The 11,780-nt window shown below is 46.2% G+C and overlaps 1 protein-coding gene across 1 annotated transcript; it reads left to right on the top strand.

Moving 5' to 3' along the window:
• Positions 1-263: 263 nt before the first annotated feature.
• Positions 264-8,439, top strand: NABP1 (nucleic acid binding protein 1). Its single transcript, XM_009088121.4, has 6 exons — positions 264-586; positions 695-833; positions 3,814-3,885; positions 5,237-5,309; positions 5,589-5,655; positions 6,458-8,439. Exons 1-6 carry the CDS (start codon positions 496-498, stop codon positions 6,643-6,645), a joined length of 630 nt encoding a protein of 209 aa, XP_009086369.1. The 5' UTR covers positions 264-495; the 3' UTR covers positions 6,646-8,439.
• The last annotated feature ends 3,341 nt before the right edge of the window (positions 8,440-11,780 follow it).

Below are 11,780 nucleotides of genomic sequence, written 5' to 3'. Positions count from 1 at the left end.
GTGAGGAGAGGCAGAGCGAGCTGACGGAGTACACCCGGCTCGGCAGCCCCGACTCGGCAGCGGCAAGGGGCCGAGAAAAGAAGATGGCGGCAGCAGCGTTAGCCAATCAGCGCGCGGCGCCGGCTCGCGCCCGCCCGTTACCCAGTCCCGGCGCTCCGCGTGCCCCGGACGGTTCCATTCGCCGAAATCGCCCCCTCCCGGCGCCCGCGTTGGTGGCGCCCGGCCGGTATAAAGTGGAGCGCGGCGCACGTGGGCTCCTCAGTGCCGGCGGGAGAGGGAGGGGGGGTGGTCGCCGTGCTGGTGGTGTCGGTGTGGAGAGGGAGCGGTGGGGGTCGGGCGTGCCGCACAGTCACCGCACAGACCCTCGGTGCTCGTGTCCCCGTCCCCTGTGAGGGTCGCCGGTGCCCCCCTGCCCGGCCCCGCGCTGCTTCTGCTGCCCCGCGGGATGCGGGCTCGGCCCGCCCCGCTAGCCCTCACCCCTGTGCCGGCCGCAGCATGAGCGCGGCAAGCGACACGTATTTCCTTATAAAAGACATAAAACCCGGACTGAAAAACTTAAATGTCATCTTTATTGTGCTGGAGATCGGTAAGTGGCGCCCGGCACGCCCCACCCCCGGGCCGCCCACGCGTGTCACGGCGGGCGGGGGGGGCCGGCGGCGCCGTGCCCCCCCCTGAGCCGCGCTTCTCCCCGCAGGGCGAGTCACCAAGACCAAGGACGGGCACGAGGTGAGGTCCTGCAAGGTGGCGGACAAGACGGGCAGCATCACCATCTGCGTGTGGGACGAGATCGGCGGCCTCATCCAGCCGGGGGACATCATCCGCCTGACCAAAGGGTGCGTACGGGGCCGGGCCGCGCTGCCCTTTGTCACCCGCGGGGCCCCTCCAGGGCCACGGGGGGCACGGCCGCCGCCTCCGACCCGCTCCCTGTGACCCAGCCAGCGCCCTAAGGTCACTTGCCAAATTAAACCCACCTTTCCCAGGCCGGAACATGCCTAGTGTGAGCGTGCAGGCTAGGAGGGGCTTGGGTTTGTAATAAGGAGGTGGTGGTGGAGAGATTCGTGTTGCCTTTAAAAAGCTCCCGAGGAAAATACTTCTGGGGCAGGGGGGAATGCAACAGTCGGTCCTGGCCTGTAAATCAAGCAGGGGAAGTCCAAAGCCTGTTCTTATTTTCACAGCTATTTTTTTACTCTGGCAGTCAGCTCCTAAAAGAAAGGTGAGGATGATTACATATCACGCAGAAAAGTTGCTTTTCATTTGAATGACGTAACAAAAGTGACAGGCAGAGGAGAACCTTGTCAGTTTCACTGTAAAATTCATTTTAGGGCTACACTGTAGAATGTGTTAATTTGCTTGGGTGTGAATAGTTCCTCAGAGGTCATTTAATTAAAAAAAGAAACAAACCCAACTCCCAAATTTAATGCGAGAATGCTAGAGTCAATCTGAAAATCCTTTTCCGTGTCACTTAAATTGTCACCAGCAAAGTCACAGTAAGTTTCATTTGAGTACTTCATGCCAGTTAGGTTGCACTTTTAGAAATCCATTACACTGATCCTTTGGCCTACGGCCCTCTGGGATCTGCAGTGTGTGTAAGGTCCTGTTAATTTGTTTGTATGAAAAAGTAGGTGAAAGGCAACTCGGGCTGCTAACTGAGCTCTTAAGTTGTTCATTTGAGTGTAATTCTCAGTTCTGGACTGAAATTGCATGACCCTTGCCACCAAAACTACAGCTGCTTCCTCCTATGCAAATGTCCTTTTACACGAAATGGGCTGACTCCTCAGCAGAGGTTGTTCTGGGCAAGGCTGCTTGCGTGGAGAGCACGTGGAGCTCAGGGATGGGTGGAAGTAAACCAGAGCTCTGGGCCAGCACAAAGCCCCGTGTGTAGATGACATTGAAACAAATTAAGAGCGATACTGTTCAGCTGCATTACTGTACCCCCTTCTGTGACTGGCTTACTGTAACTGCTCTGGTGTTTCTGTGCAACAAGTCCTGGCATCCTTTAATCTAACAAACTGAGCTTGGCTTGTATGTATTACATTTATGAACTGACATCACTGTTTCTGGTGGGTGGCAAAGTCATGCCTTCATTTACATGAATTGCATGCTCCCTTAGGACTGCGGAGGGAGTGAAATGGCAAAAGCTAAATCCATTCTGGTTTGGCTCTCATCTTCAGAAAACTGGCCTCGTGCTGGCATACAGGGCTCTCCAAATACAATTTTATATTTAAATAGAATTGGCTGTGTGATGTTGCCATTGCAAGGCAAGTAAATTTCAGCTCTGTAGGCTAATCTGGCCTCATAGGGCAGGATGCCCTCTGATAAAAGCAGAAAAGCTTACACAGGCACCACGAATAAACATGCCTTTTTTTTGCCCCTTGCTGAATTTCAAGCTGCAGATGCATTCCTCTGCAAAAGCAGACAGTGTTGGTTGCTTTTGGCTGGTGAACCCATTTATAAGAAACTGTTGCACTTAATATTTCTGAATTTGAAATTAGTGCTGGAGTTTAGTGCTTCATGGCTAACTCTTCTTGAGAAAAAAACCAATGCTTGCATACATGGAATAACTTTGTGCTGGGGGTTGTTAGTCCTGTGGTTTGCTGGGTCTTTTCCCAGCAAATGTATGTTTGACTTACGTTTATTGTTTGGTAGCTCTTTTCCTTTGTTTTCTGCCACAAGAGTGCCTGACTAGCTGGTTATTAAAGGTTAAGCAGTGAGGGAATCTTTAGAGTGAATCTATGAAGTGAAGAACACTAATCCTTGTTCTGGATGGAAAGCTCCCAAGATAGAATCTGCAGTTCAGTGCCTGTGCTTTGCTGCTGAAGTACAGAGAAGGTTATCACTGCCCTGGCAGTGCTGTCCTCTCCTGCCAGCCTGACTCCTCCCTGGTGCCTCTTCGGGGCCCTGCGTGTGGCCGGATGCCTCCCAGTCTCAGCAGATAAGGCAGAGGGCAAGAGGAAGGTTTGTTATCTCAGTTCCAGAGATACACCCAGGGTGTAAGGAAGTGGTGACTTGTCCAGACTGGTGACTCCTCTGAGTGCAGTTGCTGAGGCTCCCTGTTCCTGTGCTAGAAGACACACATATTCTTTTAAACTCCCTTGCACTGTGCCTGTGTTTCTGGTCTGTGTTTTCCTCATTCTCTACACATATGTGATGCCCCTCACTGAAGGGAATAATTACACAGAAGGTTTTGTATGGCTCAGATTTCAGTGCTTGAAGTCAAGTGCCACGGTAAAGAATAGAGTGCACTCACCCTTTGTGAGGGAACATTCCTGCAATCAAAAACCTGTTTCAGTGTATTTCTATATATCACTTGGAGTTTGATGGCCAGACTTGTGCCTTTAAAAAACCCAGTCTGGTAAGGACCTATATTAAGAATGGAAGCACTTTTGATCATGCACATTCAGTAGCAGTAGCTGTTCTCCAGCAAGCAAAGGTGATTCTTCCTGGCTCCTGCTGAAAGCAGAACTGAGATTTGTCACCAAATATAACACAGACACTGCTTTTGGCAAAATGCCTTTTCTCTGCAGGACGAGTCATAAGGGTTGCTCCAGTCAACAAAAGAGCATCCAATCTCAAAATAATTGGCTGCTTTCCTGGAATTGTCAGAGGAGTCTGCTGAGCTTCCGGTACCTTTTGCTAGAAGTAGTACATGGAGATCTATAAACAGTTGGTGTTGGTGACTTTGGGGTCCCTGGGAAATTTTTTGGTCCATGCTGGTGTGTAATACTTGTTAACTTCCTGGAAGATAGCATCCTTCAACTTCCTCTGTTAGCTCATTCACTGAGAAACTGCTTCACTTCTCCTTTTTCTGGCCAGGTACGCATCTCTGTGGAAAGGATGCCTGACACTTTACACAGGACGAGGAGGGGAGCTGCATAAAATTGGGGAGTAAGTATTGTGTGTTCATACCTCTCAGCAGAGTGCCGTGGTAAGTATGAGACCTGGTAGCTCTTAGGAATGGAATTCAGGGTAGCAAAAGTGTGTTCTCAGTTGGTTGTGGATATAATGAGCTCTGACCCTGTCTGGACTGTAGGTACTTTGAGGAAAATCAGCCTCCATCATTGGCACAGGTGTAGGAGGAAATGTATAAATGACAATGTGCTTTGCTTACCTAGGCCTTACCTTGATTAACCACTTCGTCTTGGTGGAAGCCTTTTGTATGTGTGTCATCCTTGAGGGCCAGGCAGTGCAGAGAAGGAAGAGCAAGGTCACTGCAGTGAATCATATCCAAGCAGAAACAGGCCTCATTAAATCTGCTTTAAACTGCCCACGGACTGGGGCAGCAGCTCCTGCCCAAGAACAAACATGAGTAACACACTTGAGCAACAGAAAAAATAGCAACCTTTTCTAACCAGAAGAGTGCTTCCTCTGTTGCACAAAGTGCTGTGGGAAACCCTGCAGTCATCAGGGAAGTGGGGCTCTGGGGTTGCTACATATCCTTCTGTATCGTTCAGAAATGCCCAGTGTTCAGATTGATTTACACAAAAAAAAATCTGCACATTGTCTTGTACAAAATCCACTACCTCAGAAGTGTTACCCAGTTGACTTACTCTCCAGCAGGCTGGAGTGATGAGAGTCCTTATCTGAGTTGTACCTCCCAGCAGCAGGTGAGAGTTCCACTTGTGTTTAACCATTCCAAGCAGTGTAATGATCCAGATCTTTCTTCCTCTCGGCCATAATTTCCATGTTGTGACTTGATGGGCCTATTCCATAGTCCCCTTGAGTGGAAAAGGATGAAAGCATCCTTTTCATTCCAATTTCATTACCAGTTTTGGGCTCCTCTGTGCTATTATTGTTAATGGGGCACTGCATAGTGTGGGAGTGACTTTTCTCTAGAGGTGTAATGCAGTCCCTGTCTGGGAGCAGGCAGGGTGACTCAGTGCCTCAGGTGACCTTGTGAGTGGGTGCTGGACAAGATTATGCAGCTGGAAGAGAGACAAAGGGAGCCCTTTCATCAGCTTTTGTTTTATTTAGGCCAGTTTACCTCCTTGATTAAATGAAAGCTTGCCTCTGCTTGATTGAAATGCCCTCACCAGGAAGATGTGGCAGCCTCACCACAAGCCTATAAAGGGATCAAAGAGCCTTTTAATACCTACAGATATTTTCTGAACAGTGGGGTCTGGATTAATTACTTCTAGGTGATGGGATGTCAAGAATATATGCTCTGTGAATTGTGGAGTTGAGAACTCTGTTAAAACAATGGCTTTAGGACTTGCTAATAATCCTGATTTCTTCCCAGGTTCTGCATGGTGTACTCAGAAGTGCCAAACTACAGCGAACCCAACTCAGAGCACGTTGGGCAGAACAAACTGGTATGTTAAATTTGTCTGAGGCTTCTGGCCTAAAGTGCTCTTTGTTCTGAATATTTCACGCTGGGTTGTGGTCAGATGTGACTCTCCTTGGAAAAGGGACTTGGTGGTATATAGCTAGAAATGAGCCAATAATTGAAGTAGCAGATAAATTCCATGTGGAGCCACTGTAAGAACACAGAGGGGGAAAAAATCAGCCCCTTTCTGTAAAAATATGAGTTTTCTTTCTCTGATCCATGCTTTTTTGTTTTTTGTTTTTTTTTTTTTAACCTTTCTCTAAAGGCACAGGGTGAACAGAATAATATTTCTGCATCAAGTGGTATGGGTACTTGTACTTTTGGGCCACTGGGTAAGTTTTTTTCTGTTTGTAAAAGTGAAAAAATGAGAAACACTTTATGGAAATAGAAATTTATTTCAAGGGTTCTCCATTCTTGGGATAAAAAAAGTGTACTACCCTCTAAAAAGTCATTCAAACTGGGGCCAGAACCTCAAGCATGTAAGCATGAACATTTCCTGAAAATGTTTTTAGGATTTCTTCTGTAGGAGAGAGGAGGAGATTAGAGTATTTGGGGTGTCTATATCACATAAGAGATCTTGACTAATCTTAAATTGTTGTGATGCTTTTGAAAAGTTTTTGCAGCACTTGAAATTCTGCTTTTTTAAACTTCCTGAGGCATTGGCTTTAAAAATTACATCAGTCTTGCTAGATACCGTGGCTTTCCTGCCTCGTTAGCTCACGAAAACAGATGTGGTGGTAATCTGAATTCCAATATTTGACTTATCCAGATCATTTTGTGCTGTATTTAAACACAGAATCTTAAATATGAAAATGCTTCAAGGCTTTGAGCAGGTGTAAACTGAGAGGGGACCTTAGTTCTGGCCTGCCTGCACAATGCCCACACTCAGTAGCTGGTGTTATACAGCTGTTATTGTGACCCTTCTTGCTTTTGTTGAGAAAGGGATGGAGGGGAAAGGTAAGCTGTGATTTGGAGTCTTGCAGTGCCAGAGAGAGGCTTTTCCTTCTGGTCTTCAGGGTTTGGTGTTTATTTTACTGCAAACTCCATGTATTCCCTGTTGGTTAAGTTATGTAAGGAATCGGTGATTTCAACCCATGGAACTCGTTATAATGGGGTTTTTTTTTGTCTTTTTAGGTAATGGTTTACAAACTGGACCTGAAGCAAGTGGATTTCCATTCACGTATAACCACGGCCACATTTATGCAGGTAGTGGGAGAGGCAATGGCCGAGGACCTGTAAATCCAGCACCAGCTAATAGTGTTCAGCCTCTTCCCCCTGCTGTCAGTAATGGGAGGGACCCACGCAGGGCCTTTAAAAGATGACTATGCCAAATGTGGTTGTACAGCTTGCTTAAACTCTACACTCTACTTGAACACTTACTGCACTTTTATTTATAGTTAACTGTGAACCAGTTTGTCCTTTGGTTTTTTTTTTTTGTTTTGTTTTTTTACCTTTTGGTGTATGGAGCAAACTTGATGTGATCTATTTCTTGTTTTGCATCAGGGAAGCACAGTGAGTCTTCCCCATACATAAAGGGGGTAGGGGGAGAAGGTGGATACGAGGAAGTAAGGGTCACAGGTGAAAATGTCTCAATTAAAACTCAGTGCCCTTTGCTGAACAGAAGAAAATTTCAGTTACATACATGTATTTCTGTTGGTCAGCCATGTAGCCTTAATAGGTCTACTCTGTCCTGTGCAAGCATGTGTTGACTTCTGTTAGGGATAATGGGAGCTCTTCGTATGGGAAGAGAAATGAAGGGAAGAGCAAAAGTGCTCTGGTGAGCTGGGTGTCCTGGGAATGAATATGGCTTGTGAAGCAATAAGTGTGAGGAAATGGTGGTGCCAGACCTAGTGGTGTCTCTGGAATCAGGGAAAGGATAGCTCAGATCAAAGCTGAAGATGTGAGTGTTGTGAGCCTGGATTCTGATTCCAGAAAGGTGTGCACTACTTGAAAAATTCTCTCTAAACACCATTATCACTGTCAAGGAAAGTGACACTGATTTTTGCTTTGGATAGAAGCTTGGATATTCGTTCTTGCTTTGCATGAGATAGCAGAATAGGAGGTTCTAAATTCAGACAGTGTTGAGGAATATGTTTTTTCTAGCCTTTCCTCATGTAAAAGCCCAAGGTTACTTTGCAGGAGCCTGAATTTCCAGGAGTGGACTGTTCTCAAATGCTGCATTACCCATCTCTTCAGTGAGTCTGCCTACTCCTTCCTTCATTCACTTTTCCAAATAAATTATGTATTAGATGAAGCTGTATATGTGGATTGCAGAGGTACTGGCCAAGCACACAGCTGCCCTTGTGATGCTGTTAAGCTTTCCTTCCTCTGTTTTATATGAAACATGGATTATCCCTTGAAGAGCCCTCTCCATATCCTGGGGGGCAAATAGCTGGTTTTATTTCTGAGATCACAAATGCCTTGACTCTAGATGAGAGTCCAGTGCCATATTTCAGATCAGGTTCAAAAGCAACTCGGAAACTGAGGTGTCATACTGGATTCATCTGTTTAACTCTTCTTAACTGACCTCTCCAATAAAAAACAATTGCACTAACCACATCAAAAACAAATCTTTCTTTCTGTCAAGCCATAAAGACTTCATGACAAAAGGCTTTTTCTGAATTGTGAGTTGTCTCTGTGGTCATTCATGTTCTTTGACTCTACCGATGTGTTACTAATGTTTACAAGTTGTTTACATTGGATACTTTTTGCTTTTGGTACTTTATCATGATCTATTGAAAATTGCTTCTACTTGGTGCAAGTTCCCTGTTTGGTGTGAAATGAACTGAAGTTTGTTTGAAATGCAAGCATCAGCAACAACAAAGTGCTGAAGGGAGGTTGAGAGAGACCTGTGTGCCCAGACACCTGAGGGCTGTTAGTCTCTGCTCTGGTGAAGTGCTTTCCTGGTACTTCCAGGTGGAACTAGTGAAACTTGTTTTGGACACAAGAGGGTGGCATGCCTCAGGAGATCCCCTCTGCATGCTGCTGTGGAAGAACACTGGTCATTGGTGAAGCAGAAAGCAGGCATTTCTGGGGAAATGGTGTAAGGAGGAGACGTGTAACTCAGGGACTTTAAATTGCTTACTTGTTTAAATAAATGTGATGTATAGTCGAGATGCATGGACAACCTTCTTCTGCAGTGTTGCTCTAAGACATTTGATGTGCTTGTGAGAAGGAAGCCCAGAGGACTTCTAAAACCAGGAAGTATCTGTGACGTGTTCCAGAGGTACAGAAGATGTAAGTATGGTGTGAGAGCCATGCTGCCCAGTCAGCAGTAGCTGTAAAGTTGGCAAAGTCAACAGTGCAGGTGATGTGGTGGGGTCTTGGTGTTCATTGGAGTATCTCCAGTGTGGATCACAAATCCTGGTGGTCTTCTCTGGGGCAAAAAGAAGCTAAAATCAAGGGCAGCCCTGTGTTAGTGTGTGCTGAGGTGCCTGATGTTTGTAGCTCTATGCATCTGAGCTTTTATTAAGCTAATAAACAGAATACTTGTTCACAAATTTTAAGTAAAAAGTGATATGATTAATGGTAATAAGAGGCACAAGAGTAAATCCCTGCAGTCAAGTGGATGATGTGCAGTCAAGAGGAAAAAAGCGAGAGTCTGGTCTTCACATTCTCAAGGTTAGTAGCATTCCTGCTTTCCTGTTTCCTACATGAAACTTGCAGTTTATTAATAAATTTTTACTTCTTTGCAGGGGAAATCTGTGCCCTGAAATGGACATGGAGTTAAATATAATTTTTCAAGGTCCTCTGATCTTCCACTGAACCTGTGACAAAATTGTTTCCCTCAGAGGTATCAGTGTCAAGATAGTGAGCTCTCAGCTTGCAGAGGAATGTGGGAGCCTTTCAGCTGTTGGGATCATACCACCTCGGTTCACAGAGACACAGACACACACATCTCTGTGCAAACAAGCAGTTGTGAATTACTGTGACATGCTAAGGCAGGTCCTCCATGCTCCGAGATGAGGTCAGGGAGTCTCTTCACAGATACCTTCCTGTTTATGGTTAGGCTGCACTTAGGGTACTCTCATTCTGGATAATAGAGATTTCCAAAGGAAAAAAGGCACTGGAAGGTGTTCATGTACCCTGACACAAACTGCACAGTGCTGAAGTGCTGCTCAGTACTCCCCATTCACTTGAATCACAGATGCCCTGTTCTCATCACCTGACAATAGCTCCCCCTCTCCTGCCTGCCCCAGCACAAGGACTGATGGCAGAATGGAAAGAGTCTGCTGTGTTTCTGCTGCCATCCTCTGCATGAATCACCTTGATTTGAAAGTGGCAAAGCAGTCCTGTGCTGTGAAATACTGGCCTATCTTTAGATACAGGGGAAAGTCATACACCCCATACCCACAGTGAAAATGGAAAGGTTCTATAAGAACAAATATAAATGCTGGACCAAAATGCAGGACCTTAATGCAATCTGCCCTCACAACTTGTTTTTTTTTAGCTTTGGCCTTAACTTGAAATGGGCAGGTTGCAGTCCTGTGCTCTCCAAATAATGCTGGTCTTTAGCATCACAAATCCCAGGAAGGGTGTCTGCAGTAAGTGCTGCTTCTGCAAAGCCATGATGGGTCGTACAGAACACTTTTCTTGCCTCAGTGTCTGCACAGCCATCCCTCTTAGCAGCACTGCAGGGCTGTCCACCATGTTCTCTGGACAGGGGAATGTTCAGGAGACAGGTGCTGGTCCCTGAAACCCCTTTTGTGGTTCATAGACATTGAACCTTGTGTTTCATAATGACCTGGCTGCTATGGCCATCTTCTGCAGCTCATGTACATACTCCTAAAACAAGGCATCTTTTCCCCACCATAAGGCAGTTTTCTTCAGAAGCTCCTGACCTGCTTTTTATAGGACTAGGAATTGTAAAAGCAATGGGGTTTGGAGTGTTTCTGGGGAAATCTCCTGGGCTCCTTGATGGCCCATGTGTTTTCACCTGCCAGGTTGTTCCTTTCCTTCTCTAATGCTTGTAGATGTGCCCAGTCACACGTGCTCTTTGTCCTGAAGCCCTGAGCCAAGCAGTTATTTGCAGTGCAGGTGTGGTGTCCAGCAGTGCTTTCCCATGGCAGCCCAGGAGCTGCCTTGCTGTCTCCTTCCAGCCCTTGCTGGCAGCTGGCTGAGGAGCTGCAGTCAGTTAATTGGGGAATTGCATGCACCTCTGCATGCTCCTGGGGAGGCTGCAGGGCTGTGGCTGCCCAGCCCGGACCTGCTGAGCTCTCTTAATGACCGCAGTGGAGCTCCTGCGGCTGTGGCCCAGCCAGGTCTGCCCCTGACTGTGCACTGCTGCTGGGTGAGCCTGGCCCTGCTGCTCAGGAGGCCCCAGGCATCCCAGGAATTCATTAAGAGATGCTCTTTCTGTCTTCAGCCTTTGTCCTGCTGAGTCCTTTATTCTTGCTTCCAGAGAATGTCAAATTGTTATGGCTCTTTATGGCAATTCTGCTTTTCAATTTATTCTCTGATGGACATTCGTGTGTGTGTGTGTAACTGGGATGAGAAGATTAATCCTAAACAAGCTGTTGATTAAACTACTGGAGTTCAAAGGGATTAGGAAAAAAGTTTGGCAGTGACTAAGGGGAACTCTTAAGGACTTCATTTAGGTTTTCAATTTCTCTAAGTTGCTGTTGTTTATTTTCTCATTAAGAAAACAATGCAGTTATAAGAGCTTCGTCTAGAACTGCCCTCCCACACCCCTAGCTGATAAAGACTGTCTGGATTTGTACATGTCCTAGCAAGTAAGATTTGGGAAGGAAGAAAACATCAGGATGTAGCTCAGAGAAGAAAACTCTTGTGCTCTAAATGTACCTTCAGAGCTAAATGTTTCCTTATTATACAAGTTTAAATGGGATGTTTTTGGCTGTGTGGAGTGGATTGTAGGGCTGCTTGGCTGCTCCATGTTTAATAAATTTGCATATAAAAGACAAAATTGGCTTAATGCACCATCAGCTGTGACTCCATGGAAGCATAGTTGCATGTTGGTTGTAGTGTGTCAGGAGAGCCCTCTACCAAGCTTTCTTTGGGTTTGTGTCCAGAGGATGAAATGGCTTTGCCAAGGACTGGACAGCTATTTGGGAAATATGGAACCATGCTTGTCCACCCCATGTCCCATGGGGTTCACTGGGAGATCCCACTGACCTCAAGGATAATTTGGAACAGGTCCTGTGCAGCCAGTTGTTTCTCAGCTGTAAAACTGGGATAAAAGGGTAGTGCAGATCTATCAGATACTAAATTCGTAATTTATGGTGTGGAGAAGCTGAAAGCCACAGCCAATAAATATGTAGAGTTCTTTCTAAATCAGGAAACTTACAAATATATATTTCTAAGCCTGGATCCTCTGTAATTGGGTAACTGGGCTTGCCCTTTTGGATTTGCTCTTTTTTTTCCCAGTGGTGCCAAGTGCTGCAGTTCTGTGCCCAAAACTGCAAGTGACCTGTCAGTGCAACTGGGAGGAGCTGCATTC

Source organism: Serinus canaria, chromosome 7, assembly GCF_022539315.1.
Source record: "Serinus canaria isolate serCan28SL12 chromosome 7, serCan2020, whole genome shotgun sequence".
In the NCBI taxonomy this organism is placed as follows: Eukaryota; Metazoa; Chordata; class Aves; order Passeriformes; family Fringillidae; genus Serinus; species Serinus canaria.
This window is presented reverse-complemented; position numbering and strand designations above follow the sequence as displayed.

Coding starts and splice junctions, on each gene's coding strand:
- NABP1 (XM_009088121.4), top strand. CDS start 496: ATGAGCGCGGCAAGCGACACGTATTTCCTTATAAAAGACATAAAACCC. Junction 5,310..5,588: donor ACGTTGGGCAGAACAAACTG/GTATGTTAAATT, acceptor CTTTCTCTAAAG/GCACAGGGTGAACAGAATAA. Junction 5,656..6,457: donor TTGTACTTTTGGGCCACTGG/GTAAGTTTTTTT, acceptor TTGTCTTTTTAG/GTAATGGTTTACAAACTGGA.